Genomic DNA, 27,824 nt, shown 5'->3' with positions numbered 1-27,824 from the left:
CATCTCTAGTTATAAGATGACCCCTTGTAGGCATCAATTTAAAGGTGATTGCATGTTTACTAAAAACATGATGTTAAAAGATGTTAAAATGAAACGTTAATATTCTTAGCCTTGAACTGTTTGTGTTTAAAAAGGGTCAAAGTAGATATTCACATTTTACACCCTTTGCATATTGTGCAAACTTTTCTATCAATCAGCCACTCACCGCTGATCCATTTAGCATCAGGGTTATGAATTTTAAAGTCCTTGCTAAAGACATCTTCAACTGTCACTTTCTTCTTTGAGGCCAGAGGGTCTTCACCTACCAAAGTAGAAGAACAAACCTATAACAATTCTAAGAAAGAACAACACTTCTAAGAAAAAAGGGTGATGTATGCAACACAGTAATGCTTCCAAAACTCAGTCATAATCACTGATGATATTTAAAATAAACTCTCTACTATTTCTACTGACATGTTTGTGACCAGGGCAAAAGGAAACTGTACCTACAGTCAAGCCGGAAAGTCTGCACACCCCTTTCACCTTCTCCATGTTTTATTATTTTACAGACTCATTCTATAATAGACTGAGTTCTTTTTTTGCCTCAAACGTCTACACACAATCACCAATATCTCTCTTGGCATATCCTTGCAAGCTCCATCAGGTTGGATGGGGATCATTGGTACACAGCCATTTTCAGCTCCTTCCATAGATGTTCGATAGGAATCAGGTCTGGGCTGTCAAGGACATTCAAATACTTTCTCCGATGCCACTCCTTTGTTCTCTTGGCTGTGTGCTTGGGGTTGTTGTCATGTTGGAAGGTAAACCTTCAGTGAAGCTTGGTATTCAGGCCAAAAAGTTCAATTTCAGTTTCATCAGACCAGAGAATCTTGTTTCTCATGGTTTAAGAATTCTCTAGGTGCCTTTTGGCAAACTCCAAGCGTGCTGTCATGTGCCTTTTACTAAGGAGTGGCTTCCGTCTGGCCACATAAAGGCGTGATTTGTGGAGTGCTGCCTGGATGGTTGATCTTCTGATGGTTCTCCCATCTCCACAAGGATACGTTGAAGCTCTGTCAGAGTGACCCTCAGGTTTCTGCTCACCTCCCTGGCCAAGGCCCGTCTTCCCCGATTGCTCAGTTTTGCCGGGCGGCCAGGCCTAGGAAGATTTTTGGTAGTTCCAAGCTTCTTCCATTTATGAATGATGGTGGCCACCATGCTCTTTGGGTCTGTAAAGCTGCAGCAATTTTTCTGTACCCTTCTCCAGATCTATGCCTTGACACAATCCTGTTTCTGAGGTCTGCATATACTGCATATATTATATTTCCTTTGACTTCATGGCTTGGAGTTTGCTCTGATATGCACTGTCAACTGTTGGACCTTATATAGGCAGGTGTTGGCAATCCTTAATCATGTCCAGTCAATTGAATTTACCACAGGTGGACTCCAATCAAATTGTAGAAACACCTCAAGCAGTATCAGTGAAAACAAAATGCACCTCAGCTCACTTTTGGGTGTCATATCAAAGGGTGTGCACACTTGTTAACATATGATATTTTACATTTAGATTTTTAATAAATTAGCACAAATGTCTAAAAACCTGCTTTCACTTTGTCATTGTGGGCTATTTTGTGTAGAATTTTGTGACAAAAATGAACTCAATCTATTATGGAATAAGTCTGTAATGTAATAAAACGTGGAGAAGGTGAAAGGGGTGTGCAGACTTTCTGGCTTGACTGTATGTGTACTGCTTTCCTCTGACATGCATGCATCTGTTTACTTTGAAATAAATCTGTGAGTTTTGTTGTTGTTCTGATTCTTTAAGACAGACACATTTCACACAGTCAGCTGAAGCTGAATTAAAACATGGCATAATAGGAAACTAAACACATGAACCAAAATGAAATGTGAAGTTTATACAGCATGGATTAAGTGTGAAATGTGTTTAGAGAGTGTAAGCAAGAATAATTTACACTTCAACTCACTCAGATACAGATTGCCATGTCAAAGTGATGGGAGAAAATATGTGCAGTGAAAAAAAAAAAGACACTTCTGGATATTTGATGGCTGAAATAGTTTGCAGCAGATATCAGTGCTACCTGATTTATTCTGATATAATTTAGCACACAAGATCTGATTAGAGGATTTCTCACTTCACAAAGACATCTTATTTCAGAAGAAACAGTGATGATTAGAATTAATTGTTTTACCCTCTTTTGTTTTCACAGCCTCAGTGAACACAAATTAAAGTTCCCAAATAATCATTGTATTTACTGAAAAAAGATGTTATCCAACATCAACTGTACCAGTGAACCCCCCTCCCCCTTAGTAAATTGACCAAATTTAATTGATAAATGATAGTTTAATTACAATAGAAACACACACTCTTGATTACTGACAGTACTTTTCAATTAAAAAATGAGTAATTTCTTTAGGAAAATATTTAAAATATTTAAGGCTTTGGGAATCCAGTGAATCACAGTGGGAGCAATTGTCTTAAAATAAAGAAAACATGAAACACTTGTGAACCTTTCCAGATGTAGATGATTTTTGGTAGTTCCAAGCTTCTTCCATTTATGAATGATGGTGGCCACTGTGCTCTTTGGGTCTGTAAAGCTGCAGCAATTTTTCTGTACCCTTCTCCAGATCTATACCTTGACACAATCCTGTTTCTGAGGTCTGCAGATAATTCCTTTGACCCCATGGCTTGGAGTTTGCTCTGATATGCACTGTCAACTGTTGGACCTTATATAGGCAGGTGTTGGCAATCCTTAATCATGTCCAATCAATTGAATTTACCACAGGTGGACTCCAATCAAATTGTAGAAACACCTCAAGCAGTATCAGTGAAAACAAAATGTACCTCAGCTTCACAGCCTCAGTGAACACAAATTAAAGTTCCCAAATAATCATTGTATTTACTGAAAAAAGATGTTATCCAACATCAACTGTACCAGTGAACCCCCCTCCCCCTTAGTAAATTGACCAAATTTAATTGATAAATGATAGTTTAATTACAATAGAAACACACACTCTTGATTACTGACAGTACTTTTCAATTAAAAAATGAGTAATTTCTTTAGGAAAATATTTAAAATATTTAAGGCTTTGGGAATCCAGTGAATCACAGTGGGAGCAATTGTCTTAAAATAAAGAAAACATGAAACACTTGTGAACCTTTCCAGATGTAGATGATTTTTGGTAGTTCCAAGCTTCTTCCATTTATGAATGATGGTGGCCACTGTGCTCTTTGGGTCTGTAAAGCTGCAGCAATTTTTCTGTACCCTTCTCCAGATCTATACCTTGACACAATCCTGTTTCTGAGGTCTGCAGATAATTCCTTTGACCCCATGGCTTGGAGTTTGCTCTGATATGCACTGTCAACTGTTGGACCTTATATAGGCAGGTGTTGGCAATCCTTAATCATGTCCAATCAATTGAATTTACCACAGGTGGACTCCAATCAAATTGTAGAAACACCTCAAGCAGTATCAGTGAAAACAAAATGTACCTCAGCTTCACAGCCTCAGTGAACACAAATTAAAGTTCCCAAATAATCATTGTATTTACTGAAAAAAGATGTTATCCAACATCAACTGTACCAGTGAACCCCCCTCCCCCTTAGTAAATTGACCAAATTTAATTGATAAATGATAGTTTAATTACAATAGAAACACACACTCTTGATTACTGACAGTACTTTTCAATTAAAAAATATGTAATTTCTTTAGGAAAATATGAAAAAAAATATTTAAAATATTTAAGGCTTTGGGAATCCAGTGAATCACAGTGGGAGCAATTGTCTTAAAATAAAGAAAACATAAAACACTTGTGAACCTTTCCATATGTAGCTGGGAGGTAACTTCCTGGACATAATGTGGTTCAGCAGCTCCCTTTTTGTTCTGGCCATCTTGTACTTGCGCAGTGGTCATCATCTTCCTCCATCAGATTTTCAAGTTCAGTTTTCTAGTGCACTTGTTCTCAAAAGCCTAAATGCATCTTTCTTCCTTTTCTTCAGTGTCCAGGCTCCAGGCTATGTACAGTATGTGGCTACTGGCCAGACCAAGGCTTTTATTAATCGTAGCTCGGTGATCGTGCTAATTGACTTGCTTATTAATATTTTATCAATTTGGCCATCCCATTCACCCCATTCATGTCTTCACTTCACCAGCACATTCTGCAGTATTTGATACTCTAATTCCCAAATATAAGAAAGAGTCCACCAGATACAAAGAAAACCCCAGCTTAAGAATGCTTATATATAATTGGTCATAAATACAGTGCCTGGTTTCTTTTTCTTGCTTTTTTATGAAGATCCAGAGGTTTTTGATCTGATCCAGCTTGATTACACTTACAGTGGTGTTCAAAAAAATAGCAGTGATTTTAAAAAAGCAAATAAAGCACAAAATCATTATAATAACTTTTATTTCCATAAATGCAAATGCACTGAAAATACTACACTTTCAATTCTAAATCAAAACATTAACAAAATTTAGTCAGTTTGTGTAAATCCTTTACAGAAAATTAAGAAAAATGAATATTAGGCTGTTCAAAATAATAGCAGTGCCAGCATTTTTCTTTAAAAACTCAAAAAATGTATCTATAACATGAAAAAATGTTTGAGGTTTCACTTTACTTTAAATTACTGAACTAATATTTAGTGGCATAACAATTGTTTCCGAGATCTGTGTTGCATGGAGTCAACCAACTTCTGGCACCTCTGAACAGGTATTCCAGTCCAGGATGATTAGACTACATTCCACAGTTCTTCTGCAATTTTGGGTTTTGCCTCAAAAAAACACGTTTCAGATATCAGCCCACAAGTTCTCTATGGGATTGAAGTCAGGGGATTGGGCTGGCCACTCTATTACCTCAATCTTGTTTGTCTGTAACCAAGATGTTTTGGGTCATTGTCATGTTGAAACACCCATTTTAAGGACATTTCTTCTTCAACATAGGGCAACATGATCTGCTCAAGTATTCTGATATATTTAAACTGATCCATGATCCCTCGTATGTGATAAATAGGCGTAACACCATGGTATGAGAAACATCCCCATATCATCATTGGCCACTAGACCCAAATAGAACAATTTTGCTTTCACCAGTCCACAAAATGTTGAGCCGTTTCTCTTTGGACCAGTCAATGTGTTCCTTGGCAAATGTTAACCCATTCAGGAAACGTCTTTTTCTTAACAACGGGACTTTGCAAGGAGTTCTTGCTGGTAAATTGGCTTCATTTAATCATCTTCTGTACTCACTGGTAACTTCAGATGTTCCTTGATCTTTCTGGAGGTGATCATTGACTGAGTATTTGCTATTTTGGCTAATCTTCGATCCAATTGAACAGTAGTTCCACGCTTCCTTCCGTATCTTTCAGGTTTTGGTTGTCACTTCAAGGCATTTGAGATCATTTTAGCTGAGCAGGCTATAATTTGCTGCACTTCTCTGTATGTTTTTTCTCTCTACAATCAACTTTTTAATCAAAGTACGCTGTTCATCAGAACAATGTCTGGAACAACTCATTTTCCCCAGTATTTCAAAAGGAAATGTGCTATGACCAACCTGTGCAACATTTGCCACCCTCCTACATTAAATAAAGGCCAAAACTGACACCCATTCTTCTGCAGAATGAATGACTTCACCAATTGAACTCCTCACTGCTATTATTTTGAACAACCCACTTTCAATCAATGCTTCGATTACTCAGAATGAGTGGGATGCATGTCCTAATTGTTGGGTTTGTTTTGTTTTAATTACTCTACTACACTTTCAAGTCAATTTTTTGCTATGTAGAAATAGCATTTCTACTAAAAACAGTGATTTATCAGGTTAATGGTGTTGGACTGCTATTATTTTGAACACTACTGTACATTTTCTGCATTTAGCAGACGCTTTTATCCAAAGCGACTTACTGTTGCGACAGTATACAGTCTAAGCAATTGAGGGTTAAGGGCCATGCTCAAGGGCCCAACAACCTTGGGCAATCTCGAGGTTTTGCATTCATTCATTCATTCTTCTGGCCAGATCCCAGTCTCCCTCACTTTCCTGCTGACCTTATGCCAAAAAAAGTGTTAAAAAAATAAATAAAAAAAGTGTTAATTTATTTTGACTTTTGTCTCATTGCAGTATGAACAGTAAAGATTTCATGGTTTGTCAGGTGAACTTTATTTCATTCATTAATATGCATCCATTATTGCATTTCTGGCCTGCAAAAAAGGTTGGGATGGGTCAACTAAGGGCTAGCAAGTTGAAAACTAAATAATGATGTGATTTCAAACAGGTAATGGACAAAGGATCTTCAGTTCATCAACAAATACACAAGAACATTATTGAAATGTTTACAAACATTGTTTCTCAAAGATAGATTGAAAATGTTACTTAAAACTTAAATGTGCAAAAAAGAAGCCTTACGTTAGATCATGTTCTCTGGGCTAAAAGGCATCTGAGATGGACCATCACACAGTGAAAACGTATTGTGGTTAGATGAATTAGTGTTCCAGGACTGTTATCAGTCTAAAAGCCAGGGTCTGTCATGGTATAAGGCTATGTCAGTGCCCTTGTTAAAGGTAATTTACACTTCTGTGATGGCAGCATTAATGCAGAAAAGTACATTAGTATTTTCCAGGGCTGTCAATGCATTTTTCAATAAGACAATGCAAAACAACATGGCTGCGAAAAAAGAGGGTAGGGGTAATGGACAAAATAACACCTAGAACACTTTGACTGGTATCATTAGTGGCAGTTCCTTTTCTTGAACATCAATCTATATGTTCTGCCATTCACCACAATTCTTAGACGTCTTTCCATCTTTGCAACACCTTTGGTTCAACAAGTTTCTTCATATTTTTGTATTTGATGGCTGCAGTTTGAGGCTGGAATGGTTCAGTGAGCTTTTTCACTACCTGGAACACAGGTCTGCTGTTGCCATTCTTTGAATTTCTTCTAGCTCGCTGCATAATGCTGATGTTAGGCATGTAGCAACATTTCTTTGAACACACCCAGCCAATCTATTATGTTCACGGCTCTCTTTTTCTGAGAACAGCACTGTGTCCATCCAACATCTTGAAGTGCCCAGTGTCTGTCCACTTAGTCACAGACAACCCACAAATGCTGATATTCCGTCTTTTCAATTCCATTGTCCTATCTTAACACAAATGTTTGGCCTGTGCGTCTTTGCATCTTCCCTCTCTTGTGCTTTACTGCTTCTTCTCTCTCTGTTGCAAACTTTAATAAGCCAGTAGTACACATCTCGATTCCCACCGTTTCTCATAGCAGACCTTTTTATTCTGTGCATTGTCCAAGCCAGAATAGCAATTTTTTTGGACTACTCATTTGTGCTCTGTGGCATCAAATAGACTGAGTAAGCATCACAATCTCTTGTCAGCCCTGCAGCCAATTCAACATTGTGCTAGGTTAACCCACAAAGTAGACCAGAACGTTTTAAGATCTGTGCTGCACAATTCTAGTTCCCCATGGGTGTGATTGTGATGAGTCTTTTTGGCCAGAACCTCTTCTTTGACTTTACTTTCAAGGGTGACCCTGCCAGGAGCAAAGCTCCAGACAGCACGGCTTTCAGGTTCATAGGTACACTCAAGATTCAAGTAGCAGATTCAGCAAATTTAAAAAATACCAGCAAATTTAAAAACACACAAACAAAAGTCTCTCTAATGGACCATAATCATTACTAAATTATGAATATGTTGTCAATCAGGAGTTTAGCTGATTTGCTTTCTTTTTTTAAACCAGTCTTTAATATTTTATTTAGGTTATTCTATATACAGTTATTTAGACTTTGTTTGTTCTGCTTTTGTCCATGTCTCATTTTTGTAAACACTTAAATAACATCTGTCACAGGAAAAAAAATGTTGTTTTTTAATGATTACTGATGTAAAAATATACTTGGTAATTAATTTGTACTGATTAAAATTAGGGTTTAATTTCAATAGCCTCTTACAGTAGTAGTTTAAAAATACTTTAATAATAATTTAATTAATATACAGATTCTCAATAGAATAAAGAATATAGTATATAAATAACCAGAATACCAGAAACATTTTCACATTTCACAGCTTAAAAGATCCACATAGCACAAGCAAAAACATCTGCAGTCTCCAACATGATTGTTTTGTCCAAAAATATCTGTGAAAAAAGGTGTCAGCAGTCTAAGGCAAGCTGGAGAGTTTCAAACATCACTGCAAAAGGGTGATTTATTATTCCTCCCACTATCACACACAAAAAGAGAATAGGGACTCAAATACACGGATGAGCTAAAACATTAGGACTATTCTCCAAAAATTGCATGTAATTGCCTTTTACAGACTAATGGAGCATGTAAGGGTAAGGGATAAATGCTGGGCTGTTGGTAGACACTCGTAGTTTACAAGCTGAATGCAGCAGATATGATCAGCATAAAGAACTGAGTGACTTTGATGAGGGCCAAATCATTACAGTCAGATGGCTCCAAAACAGCAAGGGGTGCTTACAGGCAGGTACCCACTTATAGTGAGAAGAAACTGAGGAGAAACAAACCATCTGAAGATTGTTTGGCAGCAAAGGCTCATTAATGCCAGAGGACATTAAGGCTATGGCTATGATATGGACAAAGAATATACTAGTGATGAAGTGAATGCCACAGAACACATTGCATCAAACGCTTCTGCCTGTCAAAGTGCTCTTGCTAACTTCTCAACTGTTGGAAGCACCTACAATGGGCACTTACATCAGTGCAACAGAAGTCTAGTCCAACAATCCTGTTCTCTCAAAAATCATACGGGCATCCAGGCGTGTGTGTGCTGGTAATGGTTATTCATTGTCGGTTTTACCATTGCTTTATCCTATTCAGGATTACGGTGGGTCTGATTCACTAAGTGAAAGGTAGGAAACACCCAGGACAGGTTGCCGATCCATCACAGGGCGAATACACACACACACACGGAGCAATTTTAGCAGCTCCAGTTAACTTGACTGCATGTCTTTGGATTTGTGGGTGGTAACCGGATCACCAAGACGAAACCCATTCAGACATAGGAAGAGCATGCAAACTCCACACAAAAAGGACACTGACCGCTACACCTGGAAAGCAAACCTAGTACCTTCTTGCTGAAGGCGACAGTGTTATCCACAAGCCACCATTCCACATTTGCTGCTAATGTTCTAGTATCAAATACCACAGGATATCTACAGATGTTTTGTCCATGTCTCAGTAAGTCAGAGAAGTATACATATTTTATAAGTATATACATTATATGGTCAAAAGTATTGGGACATTTCTTTTATTTTGAAAAGCATGTGTTCCAACTTCAACAATTGCTAACAGCTGTAATAAATAAATAATGTAAAGAAAATGATATGCTTCAGACTTTGCAACAACAGTTTAGGGAAGGCCCTTTCGTGTTCCAGCATTACTCAGCATTACTGTACCCCAGTGCAGAATAAAGCAATAAGCCACGAGAGGCCGTGCATTACTGTGATTTTAGCACGGGGATGACGTTTTTGGCACGACGCGAAGCGGAGTGCCTAAAACTTCTTTCCCCGTGCTAAAATCATAACAGTAATGCACGGTCTCGAGTGGCTTATTGCTTTTATAAAACGGCGGTCAACATAAAATATAATAAATACAACAATGTTTAATTCATAAATGTATTTATTGTGTATAAACTTACAATAAAGCATTCTTCCGCTACGCAAAATAGTTCGATTAACAGTGTTGCTAGGCAACATGAGGGCGAAAATAACATAAACTTTTTCTATTCAGTGACGTATTAATATGGAATGATGTGAGGTGGTCCTAGGTGTGCGTTTATCGGGGATTTTACAACGGCTTCGAACGTGGCTCAGCCAATCAGATTTTAGGATCGGAACTATCCGTTTTATAAAGCAAGACTTAAAGGGACATGGAGGAAAGCTCATTTTAGTATATGGGAGGTGTTATAAAGAAAGTAGATTTTATGCTTACTAATGTTGCCTAAATATTAGTTTTATGCTGCTTGTGCATTAAATCCTTAGTCATGTGGTTGCTTGATATGTGGCTGGAAGTCTAAGATACAGAGATAATCAACATGGCTGTTGTAAGCAGATAAGAAACAAGTTAGCACAGAATGGAGATTACAAAGTCTATGTGTACAAAGTCTACCCAATGTGATATGACTAGAGCAGTATAAAGGGAGGGCCACAGCTATGTTCCTTGTTTTTCAGCTATTCCACTGCTGAAAGAACCCATACATTCTTTCAATCCAGTCAACTGTAATCTTTGTTTTCATTTATCATTTCACCTTTTTTTCAAACATCACATAGAGGTCATTCTATTTTAATACTTGTTTTTGAAATGGGATGTTCAAAAAGCTCATGGTCAGATGTTCAAATACTTCTGATCATATAGTGTAAGTATATTACGTGGTGGTACCTGTTATAAATTTTCTGATATCAAAATTTACTAAAAAAAACTTTTTGGGATGACAAACATATTCTAATTTCTCTTTCTCATTTTCACTTTTGGCTCCCACTGTGTATGCAGGCACATTTCCATGTAATTTTTGCTTTTCAGTGTGTTGGCTATTTGCTGAAGTTAGAATTGTAAGTCCAAAACAGTCACTGTACTATTACATCAGACATGTGGTCATGTTAGTGATCAATATTTAAAATTAATTAGTGCATGTTTTATTTGAAATTGGCATTAATAATTAAATAATAACTAATGAAATACACCATTCTATCACACCCTGCCCTGACTGACCAGGAGGAAATACCTTGTACTTAGGCACCATAAAGATAAACATAAGTAAACAGGACAAGCTGTGTGTGTGTTTATGTGTATATGAAGTACCTGGTGTGAGGAGGATGACAGAGGTGACGATTAAAGAGAAGATGATGAGAATGACCAACAAAGTGATAAATATTCCTTTCCAGTTTCTCTGTGGAGGCTTACTGCTTACCAAGTCCTATAGAGAAAATAAGAGAGAGAGAGAGGGAGCCATACAGTCATGCTGGGCCATTAAATAACATCTATCTATCTATCTATCTATCTATCTATCTATCTATCTATCTATCTATCTATCTATCTATCTATCTATCTATCTATCTATCTATCTATCTATCTATCTATCTATCTATCTATCTATCTATCTATCTATCTATCTATCTATCTATCTATCAGTGGTGATTTCTCTAAGACTGCAAGGGAAGCTCAGCTTCCCCTAAAATGTCAAAAATTAAATGGTCAAATATGTACAGTTGTGTTAACATTTCACTGACTACAAATGCGTGAGAACACGTTCATCTCGAAGACGAGTTCATTCAAATCTATCTAATCTAATCACCTTCAAGTTTAAGGAATATTATTTAGCAAAATGTGCAGCTAAAACACCCAAACTTAATAAATATGATCAAGGTACACATAATTTTGAACATGTATTGTAATTACACAAAAAAATATGTTTAATCCTCATTGATGTGGAACAACAAAATATAACACAGAGGTGTTAAAAAGTAACATTGTTTCTGAGTGACAGGAGCTGTCATTTCTCTGTATTAATCATTTGGCTGAGCTGCAACAGACAGCTTAACAGAGAAGAATGATGCAGTTCATACCAAAACTCATTTCATCATGCCTGCAATCCAAACTCACAATGAGCTGGTGCTAAACAGTGCACACTCAGTGATTCATTCAAGACAGAAGATATATTTTTGATGGGAGTGTCACTGTGGTGACAACAAATGTTCATCTCTTTCTCTGCATGAATAAATAAGCTTGTTTTATTGCATCATAATTACCATGTATATAAAGAGAAGTAGTGTAATGTGGAGTTGAATGTTAAATAATTTGATAATGTTTGAGAAGCTGCAGAGATTTAATCTGAGAAGAGAACAGCACAGATTGAGTAAATAAAATGATTTTCAGTCCTGCAGGTCAGTCACTACATATACACTACAATATGGCCAAAAGTAAGTGGACACCTCTGATGATTATTGAGTTTATGGGGCTCGGGTGGTGTCAATCAATTAAAGAAAATAAACAATTTCCTTTGTGGCAGATTGAGAAAGACATTAAGCAAGGTCCATAAAATGTCGTTTATTGAGTCTGGTAAGGAGAAACTTCAATAGCCTGCACAGAGCCCTGATCTCAACCTATTGAACACATTTTGGATGAATTGGAACATGCCTTCTACTCCAAACACCAGTGCCTAAACTCACTAATACTGTTTTTACAGAATAGTTCAGACAGACACAGTCTATAATGTTGTGAAAATTAAACATTAATGCCTATGTCCAGCAAGCTAATGGTTCACCTATAGAGCATAGTCTACATACCAGTTTCAATGGCAGCCAAAGAAAATCCAACCAAAGTAATTTTTTTTTTTACTTTTAATGTGGCCTATAATCTGTGCATCTTAATTAAAAAAATAAAAAATAAAAAAAACAAGTCCTAGAGGGACGTTTAGAGGGGAAAAAAATAAGGTGGTTTATGGTCACGAATGTAGCCTTTCTGTGCTCCCAGAGTTTGTGTATGTGTCATGCCCCGGTCTCTGGGAGCACATGGTTGAAGAGGCTTTTGTTTGACCTCATCATGATTGGTCTACTGCTAATTATCCACAGCTGCACCTCATTTTAGGTGTGATGCTCAGAGGATTTAAGGAAGCAGCTGTGGATCCTTCAGTGGAGGCTATTTTGGTTTTCACACTCATGGCATGGTTTGGTTGTCATGCTTTTGGTTTTTTGGTTGTCACAGATTCGCCAAACAATGACAACTCAGTGGTGGTGGGTCTTGAATTATGCACATTACAATGAATAATACAGTACCTCAGTCACTAAGCCAATACAGCCCTGTATTTCTACAGCACCACTAATACATAGAGAATAAATATTTAAAGGCACCAATTATACCACTATTGTTTAAATGCTAACAGAAACATACAGTATTTACTTCCATCCCTTTTATTAAAAAGAGTTCCACACAGTCTGTGAGATTGGATCTGTAGTGTGGAGTAAATTGTAGATTCCAGTGCAGGATCAAATCAGCTTTTTATGATAAAAATAAACATACCTTCATTGTATAGATTACTGCACCAAAGAACAAAGATCTAACCATTGACACAGGGCATGCTGGGTTACCACCAGCTTCACTGATAAAACAATACCATAACCAAGTGACTAGTCTGGTTAAAAAAGATGAATTAAGCATGAATACCAAGGTAAATCAAAAGGAAGAATGGGACAAAATAGCTTTTCTTGGCACCCTTGGTGCCAAAACATCTTTAAAGTGAAATGAGAAGCAATAGCAACATTAAAAAGTTGTAAGTTGGGTGCTCAGGTGGCGCAGCTGTAAAACACGTTAACACACCAGAGCTGACATTTCAAACTCACTGTTTCAAATCTCAGCTATGCCATACGGCAGTTGCTCATACAGGGTGGGAGCTGGACGGGACCTCATAACTGATGCAATTATGACCTCTGCTGGCAGATTGATGGCGCCTGCACAAAGACGAGGGATAATGCATTGATCAGGGTGTGGCTCTCAGTACACAAAGCTGATCCTTATGAACTTGCCTCGTGCAGGTAAAAAAGGTGAAAAGATGCAGTCAGCAACTGCACATGTGTCGGAGGGGGCGTGTGTCAGTCTTGGCTCTCCTTAACCAGGGTGGAGATCAACATCAGTAGAGAGGAAGCATAATGCAATTGGGTAATTAGATATGCTAAAGTTGGGAGAAAAGGGGAGAAAATGCATTAAAAAGATCTACCGTCTCAACTTTTTTGGAATGTGTTGCAGGCCTTAAATGCAGGCATTAATGTATATTAACACATAAAATAAAGTTGACCAGACAGAACATGAAATATCTTGGGTTCATACTGTCTGCAATGAAATGAAAGTTAAAGTAAATATAAAAAACCCCACATTTTTTGTTTATTGCATTTTCCATATTGTCCAAACTTTTTCTAATTTTGAGGGGACTCTTTCTCCTCCCTTTAGTAAACAGTGGACCAGACTGTGGTTAAGCTCAGATTGTAGATTGTACATTAGGGCTGGACGCACCTTGCTAGAGAGAGAACAAGGCCAGCCCAGCCATGTTACCAAACACTCTACAATCTGAGCTAAATGGTGACGACCATTTCACTAAAGCGAGGGGGAGGAGTTGGCTCAGGTATGCTGGGATTCTCTCACCTATTTTAGCTAATGGGAGACAGGGCTAGGTGGAACCATGACCACGGCCAGCCAACCAGCAGTGCAATACCACTTATTAACACTATAGCTCCTGGAATTTGTAGTCCATTCAGGACTATAGCGGGTAAGTTTACAATTTCTGACACTTTTGCATTTAGGGATGATCTGGGAACCCTAATATTAAGAGGAGTAGAAAGTAATAAGAATAAATCTTATTAATAAGAGTATTTTCAGCTGGAACTTTCTGTGCTGTGTCATTCTCACAAAAGATGAGTCCAGAGCAGAACGTTCCACCCATGAAATGACTTCAAATCTGGCTCCCACAATCCATAATGGAGTTAAAATGATCATGCAGCAAGAACTGCACATTCATTCATTCATTCATTTAATTCTTTCTTTATTTATAACTGCACTGTAGAAACTTGTGTGTGTGTGTGTGTGTGTATGTGTGTGTGACATGAGTGTCTCCATATATATATATATATATATATATATATATATATACATATATATACAGTGGGGGAAATAAGTATTTGATCCCCTGCTGATTTTGTAAGTTTACCCCCTTACAAAGACTTGAACAGTCTATAATTTTTATGGAAGGTTTATTTTAACAGAGAGAGACAGAATATCAACAAAAAATCCAGAAAAAAAACATTAAATAAAAGTTATAAATTAATTTGTATTTAATTAAGGGAAATAAGTATTTGATCCCCTACCAACCAGCAAGAATTCTGACCCCCACAGACCAGTTATGTGCACAAAAGGCACACAAATTAGTCCCGTCCCTGTATAAAAGACACCTGTCACAGAATCAGTTTCTTCCATTCAAATCTCTCGACCACCATGGGCAAGACCAAAGAGCTATCAAAGGACGTCAGGGACAAGATTGTAGACCTGCACAAGGCTGGAATGGGCTACAAGACCATCAGCAAGAAGCTTGGTGAGAAAGAGACCACTGTTGGTGCGATAATTCGAAAATGGAAGAAATACAAGATCACAGTCAATCACCCTCACTCTGGAGCTCCATGCAAGATCTTGCCTTGTGGGGTAAGAATGATTCTGAGAAAGGTGAGGTCAGTCCAGAATTACACGGGAGGAGCTTGTCAATGATCTCAAGGGAGCTGGGAGCAGAGAAATGCTGGATATGACCCCAAGAACACGAATCCAAGAGTGGAGTTGATGCCAAAGAGCTCAATAAACAAATAACCAGTCTGTGGGGGTCAGAATTCTTGCTGGTTGGTAGGGGATCAAATACTTATTTCCCTTAATTAAATACAAATTAATTTATAACTTTTATTTAATGTTTTTTTTCTGGATTTTTTTGTTGATATTCTGTCTCTCTCTGTTAACATAAACCTTCCATAAAAATTATAGACTGTTCAAGTCTTTGTAAGTGGGTAAACTTACAAAATCAGCAGGGGATCAAATACTTATTTCCCCCACTATATATATATATATGTCTATTGTGGTGTTGGATTTGCTAAAGTTGGATTTATTGGCTACTACAAATAATTTAAAAATATATGTTGTATAAGTTGATTTATCTGTTTTTATAAGCTGAATTCATCTGGACAAAGGGGCACTCACCACCACACTAATTCTGATCCCAAACTGGACAAAAAATAAATGGGGGAGTGAGCTCTTTGAGTGAATATAAATCATCATGAATATAAATCAAAAATATCTAATCAAAGACAAATGTATACATAATAAGGAACTGTTATTCGAGTGGAATTCATCCTGTGGCCATAGAACTTTATATGCTAATACTCTACTACATACAGTAGACCTAATGGTGGTCCAGCCCACCGTCAAATAAAGGAAGGGAGAATTAGTTCCGTTTTTTTCTAACAGCTGGTTCTACAGCTAAAGCACTAAGTAGAACCAGCTATTCATCAGTCAACAGACATGCAGTCAAAGCGCCAATGCTTGTCTCCCTAATGGGTAGTCTCCTAATATATGCTCAATAATCCAGGTATACAAATCCATCACTCATCCAAGTGACTTCTTCAGTCTGAGCTGGTGGTGAATATGCCAACCTTATATTCAGGCGATTTGCATAACGACCGAAGCCGTCCCATTGCATAACAATTGATCTGGTGATCAGGTCCATATGCAAATCACAAAGACCATTAATTACAATGGTCATGTGTGCCTTTCACATATGACTGAGGTATTGCTCCAATCACGGCATTGTAAGATGGTGATAGATGTACTCTCAGTAGCCAACCCACCAAGTGCGAGACGAACTAACTATATGATTGATGTCTTGAAAACTAGAGAGGATTACACTCTCCAACAGGTGATTAACTTCACGCAGAAGGCTCGTCTAGTACAACATGAAAAGTCGAAAACCAGGCAGCGGAGAAAGTTTGACTTACTTGCTGCAGGGCAGAAACACCAACAGACTACGGATGGCCAAAAGAGATAGAAGGCCAAACACACACTGGTGATGTGGACAAGTGGGTGAACCGACTTCCCGTACAGAGGGCAGTTCTACAAACAGAAACATGGGTGTGCTATGGGGTCCCCAGTCTCACCTATTGTTGCTAACCTCTACATGGAGGAAGTGGAAAAGAAGGCACTGAGGTCCTACTCAGGGACACCACCTCGTCATTGGTTCAGATATGCAGTGTTGCCAACTTAGCGACTTTTTTGCTAAATTTAGCGACTTTTCAGACCCCTCTAGCGACTTTTTTTCAAAAAAGCGACTAGGGACAAATCTAGTGACTTTTTCTGGTGTTATTGGAGACTTTTGGAGACTCGGACGTGAAAGCACATATCGTTCTGCAGTTACTGTCCTTAACGAGCAGCGGGTGCTGCCATGAGCTCCTTCCCCGTCCCAAAGCACTCACAGGCGGTCAGTCTCACAATTGTTTCCACCAGTGTTTGGGAATCAAGCCTGTGTCATCAACGGTGGGCGCTACACAACGAAAGCAAAGAGCAGTGATGTGATGGTGGAGCGTGTAGATTACCTGTGGGGATTTGTGCTGTTACAGATGTTCGTTTTTATGCATAAAGCATCGATCAGCTATAATATCAGTGAAAAGAAGACACGACATGTCGCAGTTGTTGTTTTCTTTAGTTCATGGACGTGAGAAGCGATTAACTGGGTGATATTAGTCTGTAAAAGTGACCCATACAGAACAAAACACGCTTAACGTGAAAAATAAAGTTTAACATGGCTTGTTGTACTAAAACAATGGCCGATAAATTTGGGCAGCACAGAGACTTATATCCTGTATCAGAGAGAAAATTAGTGTTTCTGTGTCCAACTGTTAGTACATTCATCCACGTTAAACTTTTTTATTAAGTAAAGCTATTTCGACTCTCCCGAAAAGCCGATCACATTGGGGAAGTATGTAAAGCTGCTTTCTTAAGACTCCACTGCTGCTACTCACTTCAAAATGCACAGGACAAAGTGCACGGAAATAATTTATGGTGTTCTAGCCCCAAAAGCTGGTCGCAGATGTGGGTGACCAGAGTTTCACACTGTGTGTACCTGGGGGTTAAAAAGTGATGGCCTATTTCAATTACAAAAAAAACAAAACAAACAAACCAAGAATCAACAGAAGAAAAGTAGTTTGTGGTTCTAAACAAAGGTTAGGGTGTGTTTTACCCACTTTCTGTCTCTTCCACAACGTTATTCCTCAATTCTACTGCGTCAATTACATGCAAATGGGGAAGCTTATGCAAATTAGGCAATGACGTCATTTAGCAACTTCTAGTGACTTTTAGGACAGCCAATAGCTACTTTCCTTACTAAGGTGTTGACAACACTGCAGATATGTGGACAACACCTGGGTTAAGATAAAATCCGGGGAAGTACCATATTTCACGGACCACATTAACTTGGTGGACAAACACATCAAGTTCACTAGGGAGGATGCAAGGACCAACAGTTTAGCCTTCTTAGATTGTGAAATTGCAATTCAAGATGGGGGACGTTTGAAAGTAAATGTGTATCGCAAACCGACACATACAGACCAGTACTTAAGGTTTGACTCCCATCATCCATTGGAGCACCGAGTGAACAGCATCCCAACAGACACTACAGCCATGGATAAAGAGAAATCTCATGTCAAGAAGGCCCTGGGTGAATGTGGTTATCCCGACTGGGCATTCGTAAAAGCCAGAAAAATGCCAAAACACTGCTCCAGTGGATCGAAGGGAGGAGAAGGACAATCTAAGCACAAACCAGTGGTGATTTCGTATGTGGTGGGAGTAGCAGAACAATTGAGATGCATTGAGATTCTCCAAACACCGCGTCTCAGAGCAGCGTAGTGTATGCTGTTAGGTGCCGGGAGGGTTGCCGGGAACTGTACATCGGGGAAACTAAACAGCCACTGGCATAACGGATGGCCCAACATAGAAGATCGACCTCTTCTGACCAGGACTCAGTGGTGTACACTCACCTGCAAGCCTGCGGCCACTCATAAATGATGAAGATGTGCAGATCCTTGACAGTGAGGAATGCTGGTTTGACTGAGGAGTCAAAGAGGCTATCTATGAGAAGGGGGAACGACCATCCCTTAACCGAGGGGGGGGGGGGATGAGAGTACTCTCACCATCTTACAATGCCATGATTTGAACTATATCCCAATCATATGTGATATCCACAAGGCACACATGGCCATTGTAATTAATGGTCATTCTGATTTGCATATGGACCTGATCACCTGATCCATTGTTATGCAATGGACCGGCTTCGGTCGTTATGCAAATCATCTGCATATAAGGTTGGGGTATTCACAACCAGCTCAGACTGAAGAAGTCACTTGGATAAGTGATGAAACGTATCTCTACACCAAATTTGTGTCCAGATGAACTGATTCAACTTTGAGCGTGAGAGAAGAAGCTTACAAAGAGTCGGTTCAAAAATCGGCTCACAGGAAAAATGGCTACCAGGAATGTAGAAGTGGTTACTGAAGGTTAATGCTTGCCAGGACCCAAGGTGTCTCAGCAGAACACTGCCCAAATCATCACAGTGCCTCTGCCATGCCTGTCACATGCCCATTGTAGGCACTTTTGGCAGTGTCTAAGCAGCCTGATTAGCAGCAAGCTGTGATGCACTGCATGTTGACACCTTTCTGTCATGGCCAGCATAAACTGTTTCAGCAGTTTGTGTTACAGTTACTTTTCTGTGGGATTGGACTAGATGGGCTAGCACGCACGCATCAATAACACCTGAGAGCCCATGAACCTGTCAGTGTTTCACCGGAACTAACCACTGCATGCTAGGCACATCCCTGGCATTTTTGAGATGCACTGACAAAGTCATATAGCCATAACAAGTTGAACTAACTGTATACTTGGTGCTTTATACACCGATCAGTCATAAGATTATGACCACCTCCTTGTTTCTACACTTACTGTCCATTATATCAGCTCCACTTATCATATAGGAGCACCTTGTAGTTCTGCAATTACTGTTTTTAGCCTGCTTTCACCCTGTTCTTCAATGGTCAGGACCCCCACAGAGTAGGTATTATTTAGGTGGTGGATCATTCTCAGCACTGCAGTGACAATGACATGGTGGTGGTGTGTTAGTGTGTGTTGTGCTGGTATGAGTGGATCAGACACAACAGCGCTGCTGGAGTTTTTAAATACCGTGTCCACTCACTGTCCACTTAATTAATTAAAGGATGAAGCTCAACAAACTTTAACTTTAAAATACAAATAAAAAGGTTTTGGTGGACAAAGAAGACAAACACCCAACATAGTGTCTGTTAGATAGAACATAGACAGACATTCAGTCTGTTAAGAGCTGTTCCTGCTGCAGGATGTTCCACCCTCTGCTTTCAGTTTGTGCTTTTGTATATCCAATATTGAACCTCCCAGTGGACCTTTTCCTCTAGTCTAATTCAAAATGGCACATCGACCCTTTTCTTGTAGATTTCCCTGAACCAAACACAATCCAGCACTGAATATCTTCACCCAGCACAACCAATTTCTTGCACAGCTTCAATAAGATTCATGAACTAAACATAAAAACAGAATGAGATCCTATATATTGCAATAAATATAACATTACTGTCCCGCTATATCAACATGAAACCAGAGTTAGATATTATTAACTCAGGGTAAAATAGTAATGTATGAAAGGCAAACACCTTTGCTGTAACTAACAGCTGTAACTGCTGACAGATTATGCCATTTGTTTATGCAATTTGGACAGATAAACTGTAACTAACCTGCTAAACAATCCAACTTGGCTCAACTATTTACAGAGCAGCTTCTTCAATTAGGTTCAAAAAAGAAAGCACAGCATCCTAATTCCAAACCACACTTCAGGATACATACCCTAAAGAACCTCTTCACGGATTCTCTTGTGGAGCGCCGGCGTTGCCGTTGGCATTGTGGATGAGGCACAGTCACTGATGAGGAGTGATCAAAAAACATGCTGAATCCATGGAATGAGGGCAGGGACTGAACTCAAGTACAATCTTCACAAAGCTTTTACTAACCACTAGCACAAGCAGCATCTCGTTTCATCAGAAGCTCCTGTTACTCACTAATGGAAGAGAGAACAAACAGGAAGCAGCCAAACAAGAGGAGGGACTAAAGTGCTAGTATATAACAAGGACTCAAACGCTGAGATAATGGAGGAACGTGCTGAGATATTTATTTATTTATTTATTCATTCATCGTCTGTTTTATCCTGCCACTTTATCCTGGTCAGGGTTGCGATGGGTCTCATTCATTGGTCGCCAGTTCGTCACACATACGTCTTTGAACTTGTGGGAGGAAACTGAAGCACTATCTGACTGATCAATAGTCAAGTACTGATAAAGAAAATGAACTGGTATGTTGTTACAGAGGAATGGGATTACTGATATAGAGGAACTGAAGTGCTGATATATAAGATGAAGCAAAGTAGTAATTTAGAGGAGCAACTGGAATAGTTAAATAGATGAGGAACTGGAATGCTGATATAGATAAGGAACTGGGGTGCTGATATAGAGGAGGAACTGAAGTGCTGGAATAGAGTAGCAAATTCCTGTATTTAATTTACAATTTCTGACACATTTTTGGCAGTAGTAAGCCTAGTCTTATCCTTGCTCATAATGGACTATAGGACATTCCTGGATGCTCCTTACATACACAAGCATAATCCCAATACATGTTTAAAACATTTTTGAACATTGTACAACACATGTTCCTGGTCTTAAATTGTCCTTTAGCATTTTCTGATTTCTTTAACTTAATTATTTTGCACTTAATCTATTTACTTGCTAAACATGACAGTCATTGTCTCTGATGGAACCGAATAGCTCATAACTGGTAGGGAGGAAATTCCTAACTACAAATTGTATTAATAATAAAAAAAAATCAAAAGTGCAAAAAAAAAAAATTAGCAAATTGAGCCCTTCCGACGAAAAACCGTACATGTGACATTTTTTGTAAAAATCACTTAGGCATGGCATGGCATTGTTTGATGTTCTTTATTTAATATTAGCCAGTCGCTACAACAGAGTCCGTTGATTAGGGCCGTACTTTAAACTTTAAATTTCTGCTGGCAAAAATGGACGGACAAGCAGTGGTACTAAGTGCGGCTGACGAAAATCGGTTAAATATAGGGAAAAAAAGAAAGCTGAAAATGAACACATGGAAAGACAAAGAAAGAAAGATGCTACGGAATGCAGGAAAACCATATATTAACAGAAAGGGCGAAGAAAAACCAGGAAAAAATCCACAGAAGGACGTAAGTGGAATAACCGGAGAAGTACCTCATGAAGCTGAACAGCTAGACGCTAGCGACTTTTTTACTCTACTTATAAAACTACACTCACATGGCAACATCAATATAACGTTATACATTGTGTTATACACGCACAAACGATCAGCGTTTATCTGGATGTTACGTGTTTCTAACTTTTGTTGTTCGCAAGGGTAAAGTGTGTGGGAGTGGCTGTAAGCGGCAGTGTGTCAGACTCACTGATACGCGCAAGCTACAACTTTTCACACTGTTTTACTCCGGTACATATGAGAAGCAGCAAGCTTTGATTCTCTCGGGCATGGAACAGGTTAGCCATGTAATATATTGCATATATTGTTACTCCGTTGATGTTGTACACAGGCTGTAAAACAATACTTTAGGAAATGAAAATGAAAGTAAAGTAAACGTGAACAATAACATTGTAAAAACTGTCTGGTTGTGTCGCTGTCCTGAAAAGAAGACATGGCATATTGCATTTAAAAGATTCAGGTGATCCTCAAACTAGTTTAGAATATGTATTTCTTTATAGTAGTAGTAAGTAAACCCTCAGTCTTGAACACCCCTGCCCTTCAGTCTTTCCTGCTTAAAACAACTCAACTCAGATAAAAGCTTGGTACTGATCTGGTCAGTTGAAGTGAAAATAGTACAGTACATGGGATTTCAGGTCCAGGGATCAGACCCCAAACTGACCTAAGATTAAAATCACGATTTACATAGTTTAATTTAAGAACAGTAATAATGCTATTAATGTAACATCAGTGCTGCCTGCATTCTAGCAGCAAGTGAGGCGAAGACGCTACAAGGAAAACAGTGAGCACAGAAAACATCAGAGTTTTTTTTTATTATATTCAGCAAGCAGGGCAGAGACTAAATGTTTGCAAGACAACATTCATGTCAGTGTATCAGCTGACAAACAGTCGCTTACTGGTATACAGGGGTTGGACAAAATAACTGAAACACCTGGTTTTAGACCACAATAATTTATTAGTATGGTGTAGGGCCTCCTTTTGCGGCCAATACAGCGTCAATTCGTCTTGGAAATGACATATACAAGTCCTGCACAGTGGTCAGAGGGATTTTAAGCAATTCTTCTTGCAGGATAGTGGCCAGGTCACTACGTGATGCTGGTGGAGGAAAACGTTTCCTGACTCGCTTCTCCAAAACACCCCAAAGTGGCTCAATAATATTTAGATCTGGTGACTGTGCAGGCCATGGGAGATGTTCAACTTCACTTTCATGTTCATCAAACCAATCTTTCACCAGTCTTGCTGTGTGTATTGGTGCATTGTCATCCTGATACACGGCACCGCCATTGGATGCACATGGTTCTCCAGAATGGTTCGGTAGTCCTTGGCAGTGACGCGCCCATCTAGCACAAGTATTGGGCCAAGGGAATGCCATGATATGGCATCCCAAACCATCACTGATCCACCCCCATGCTTCACTCTGGGCATGCAACAGTCTGGGTGGTACGCTTCTTTGGGGCTTCTCCACACCGTAACTCTCCCGGATGTGGGGAAAACAGTAAAGGTGGACTCATCAGAGAACAATACATGTTTCACATTGTCCACAGCCCAAGATTTGCGCTCCTTGCACCATTGAAACCGACGTTTGGCATTGGCACGAGTGACCAAAGGTTTGGCTATAGCAGCCCGGCCGTGTATATTGACCCTGTGGAGCTCCCGACGGACAGTTCTGGTGGAAACAGGAGAGTTGAGGTGCACATTTAATTCTGCCGTGATTTGGGCAGCCGTGGTTTTATGTTTTTTGGATACAATCCGGGTTAGCACCCGAACATCCCTTTCAGACAGCTTCCTCTTGCGTCCACAGTTAATCCTGTTGGATGTGGTTTGTCCTTCTTGGTGGTATGCTGACATTACCCTGGATACCGTGGCTCTTGATACATCACAAAGACTTGCTGTCTTGGTCACAGATGCGCCAGCAAGACGTGCACCAACAATTTGTCCTCTTTTGAACTCTGGTATGTCACCCATAATGTTGTGTGCATTGCAATATTTTGAGCAAAACTGTGCTCTTACCCTGCTAATTGAACCTTCACACTCTGCTCTTACTGGTGCAATGTGCAATTAATGAAGATTGGCCACCAGACTGGTCCAATTTAGCCATGAAACCTCCCACACTAAAATGACAGGTGTTTCAGTTATTTTGTCCAACCCCTGTATATATATGACTATATAAGCTTTATATTGTTAATTTTATGTTCCTGTTAGTAACAATAGGAAATTATATAGATATTATGTTCCTAGTTTATTGTTTGGACAGGTTATTCAGGAAAAGTTGCACAAATGTGAGTTGAAGGACTTGAGTCAGACCAGGCTACTGAGGCTAGGTTTCCTTTAGAAGATGGACGAGGCAAACATAAGAATAGGTAATGCACATTTTACTTGTTATTGTGAGTGTTATAATAAGTGAGTGTATACATTGTAGTGTGCAAAAAAACTGGTACAGATGCAAAAGGGGCAGTCGTAGGCTTGTGGTTAAGGAACCAGCCTTGCGACCTGAAGGTCCCCGGTTCGATTCCTGGTCCCGCCAATGATACGGCTGAAGTGCCCTTGGGGAAGGCACCTAACCCCTACTGCTCCCTGGGCGCTGTGGACAGGCCTGCCCTCCGCTCTGGGCACGTGTGCTCACTTCACTAGTGTATGTTTATATGTGTGTTTCACTGCACGGATGGGTTAAATGCTGAGGACAAATTCCTCTGTGTGTAAGCACAGTTGGCAAATAGATCACAATCAGTCACTTTAAAAATACATAGGCTGGTGGTGGCTCCATAATGGTATGGGGTTTGTTTAGCTGGCACCCTGGTACATCTACAAACATCTCTGACAGGTGAACACTATGTGTGCCTTTCTGATGAGTTACATCCGTTCATGTCCTGCATTCATTCATATGGGTCTGGTCTTTTCCTAAAAGGACAATGCGCCGACAAACACATCTAGAACGGCAAATTATGGTTAGAGGAACACTCATCTGAGTTTGGGGTTTTGCCATTCCCATCTAAGGGATACCATGCAATGTGCTGTGGTGCAGAATTGTGGATCGTTCTGCAGAACGTATGGTGTTCATTGCCTACAGACTATTTCCACAAGCTCGTGGAGTCCATGCCCTGTGGGAGACCTCCTAAGTATTAGACTGGTGTACCATTTTTTTCGCTACTTCAGTGTGTATACTGAGTTGCCAAGTTATTATGTACACCTTCCTTCTACGCTTTCTGGCCATTTTATCAGATATTATTTGAGTGGGGTTTAGCTCCACCAATAACAACTCACCAAGCCCTCCATCAGAAACATAGACATTTAAAAAGATAATAAATGTTCTGTCTAAATGTTCTGCCATTTTTAATTTTTTATGTCTTAGTTTTTCTCCAAATGCTAAACTCAGTAAGTAAATAGAAATGCTCTAAGATTTTCTGAAAATTCCTCCTCTCCTCTCCTCTGTAGAAGAACTGTAGAATTTTGGCCAGGAGTGTTCAAACTTATGCATACAACTAAAATTCTAAAATCATCCTGAACCTAATGCATGTGTATCATATTGACCTTTAGGCCACATTGGATACAGTCTACAGTAAAACAAAGCATCAGTGAGCACATATTGTCTTTTCCAAGGACCACTATTCAAGACTTAGGGGTGATGTTGAAAGGGAATATCTAAGTCCTGATCTGAATTTACTATGTATGTACAAATTGTATAAAGAGAAGAATTCCTTGTCTCCAGCTAAATTCTGGCTGTATCGTGACATTTTCAAGCAGCAGAACCTTACATTTGGGCAACCCAGAAGTGACACATGTTCAAGATGTGATGCTTTTTTTATGAAATTGTCAACTGTATCATTCGAAGAGGAAAGGAAAAAAGTGTTAACTGAAAGTGAGCTGCACCATCGGAAAGCTGAGAAAGCCTACACCCAACTTCAGGCTGATACAGAGTGGGCTAAAGTAAACAGTAATTGCCATGTAATTTGTATTGATTTACAAGGTGTCATTTACACACCCAATCTGACCCATTCCAACATCTACTACCAGAGGCAGTTGGCAAATTACGTAAATTGTGTATCCAAGAACTCGGGACAGAAGAACCAGCAACCATGTGTGTGTGGCATGAGGGGATTGCACACAGAGGATCTGTTGAAGTTGCTAGCTGTGTTTATAAGTGGGTTCAGACAAATTTGACTTAACTGCCCATATCCAAGGAGCGCAAGCTTGTCATATATAACGACAGGTGTTGTGGCCAAAACAACAACTGGAGGATGCTCAATTTAATGTCAATGCTCATATCACGGCGTTACAGAAGTTCATGGTCTCTGGTCATTCTTTTCTTCCACGTGATCGTGCCTTCTCTGTAATTGAAAGAAGACGCAAAGTGTCTACACTTTATACACCCTCTGATGTTACTGAGATAATCAAACAAGCAAGACCACAAAACCCATTCAAAGTCATTGAGATGAAGTGTGATGATTTCAGGCTGCTACCAGACTCTGTCCTTAAACGAAGCACTGGACTACAGATCACCTCAGTGATGTGGTTCAAACTCACAGGTATCTGATAATGTAACTATGTGTTTCTATGTGTGTATACTTCTGCCTTTAGAACATGTTTTATGCACCACATTAGCATTATTACACATAGTAATAATTTTTCTATATATTATACAGTGTATCACAAAAGTGAGTACACCCCTCACATTTCTGCAAATATTTCATTATATCTTTTCATGGGACAACACTATAGAAATAAAAGTTGGATATAACTTAGAGTAGTCAGTGTACAACTTGTATAGCAGTGTAGATTTACTGTCTTCTGAAAATAACTCAACACACAACCATTAATGTCTAAATAGCTGGCAACATAAGTGAGTACACCCCACAGTGAACATGTCCAAATTGTGCCCAAAGTGTCAATATTTTGTGTGACCACCATTATTATCCAGCACTGCCTTAACCCTCCTGGGCATGGAATTCACCAGAGCTGCACAGGTTGCTACTGGAATCCTCTTCCACTCCTCCATGATGACATCACGGAGCTGGTGGATGTTAGACACCTTGAACTCCTCCACCTTCCACTTGAGGATGCGCCACAGGTGCTCAATTGGGTTTAGTCCATCACCTTTACCTTCAGCTTCCTCAGCGAGGCAGTTGTCATCTTGGAGGTTGTGTTTGGGGTCGTTATCCTGTTGAAAAACTGCCAGTTTTCGAAGGGAGGGGATCATGCTCTGTTTCAGAATGTCACAGTACATGTTGAAATTCATGTTTCCCTCAATGAACTGCAGCTCCCCAGTGCCAGCAACACTCATGCAGCCCAAGACCATGATGCTACCACCACCATGCTTGACTGTAGGCAAGATACAGTTGTCTTGGTACTTCTCACCAGGGCGCCGCCACACATGCTGGACACCATCTGAGCCAAACAAGTTTATCTTGGTCTCGTCAGACCACAGGGCATTCCAGTAATCCATGTTCTTGGACTGCTTGTCTTCAGCAAACTGTTTGCGGGCTTTCTTGTGCGTCAGCTTCCTTCTGGGATGACGACCATGCAGACCGAGTTGATGCAGTGTGCGGCGTATGGTCTGAGCACTGACAGGCTGACCTCCCACGTCTTCAACCTCTGCAGCAATGCTGGCAGCACTCATGTGTCTATTTTTTAAAGCCAACCTCTGGATATGACGCCGAACACGTGGACTCAACTTCTTTGGTTGACCCTGGCGAAGCCTGTTCCGAGTGGAACCTGTCCTGGAAAACCGCTGTATGACCTTGGCCACCATGCTGTAGCTCAGTTTCAGGGTGTTAGCAATCTTTTTATAGCCCAGGCCATCTTTGTGGAGAGCAACAATTCTATTTCTCACATCCTCAGAGAGTTCTTTGCCATGAGGTGCCATGTTGAATATCCAGTGGCCAGTATGAGAGAATTGTACCCAAAACACCAAATTTAACAGCCCTGCTCCCCATTCACACCT

General features: G+C 39.6%; 1 protein-coding gene across 1 annotated transcript in view; it reads right to left on the bottom strand.

The window, feature by feature from the left end:
* Nucleotides 1-20,600, bottom strand: part of LOC134309795 (dipeptidyl aminopeptidase-like protein 6) — a 59,830-nt gene extending 39,230 nt beyond the window's left edge. The window contains exons 1-3 of the mRNA XM_062991110.1: nucleotides 20,441-20,600; nucleotides 10,802-10,916; nucleotides 206-301 (exon numbers count right to left, since the gene is read on the bottom strand). Coding sequence (XP_062847180.1) covers nucleotides 206-301; nucleotides 10,802-10,916; nucleotides 20,441-20,539 — 310 coding nt within the window. The 5' untranslated portion in view covers nucleotides 20,540-20,600. The remainder of the gene's footprint in view (nucleotides 1-205; nucleotides 302-10,801; nucleotides 10,917-20,440) is intronic.
* Between the last annotated feature and the right edge of the window lie 7,224 nt (nucleotides 20,601-27,824).

Source organism: Trichomycterus rosablanca, chromosome 3, assembly GCF_030014385.1.
Source record: "Trichomycterus rosablanca isolate fTriRos1 chromosome 3, fTriRos1.hap1, whole genome shotgun sequence".
NCBI lineage: Eukaryota > Metazoa > Chordata > Actinopteri > Siluriformes > Trichomycteridae > Trichomycterus > Trichomycterus rosablanca.
This window is presented reverse-complemented; position numbering and strand designations above follow the sequence as displayed.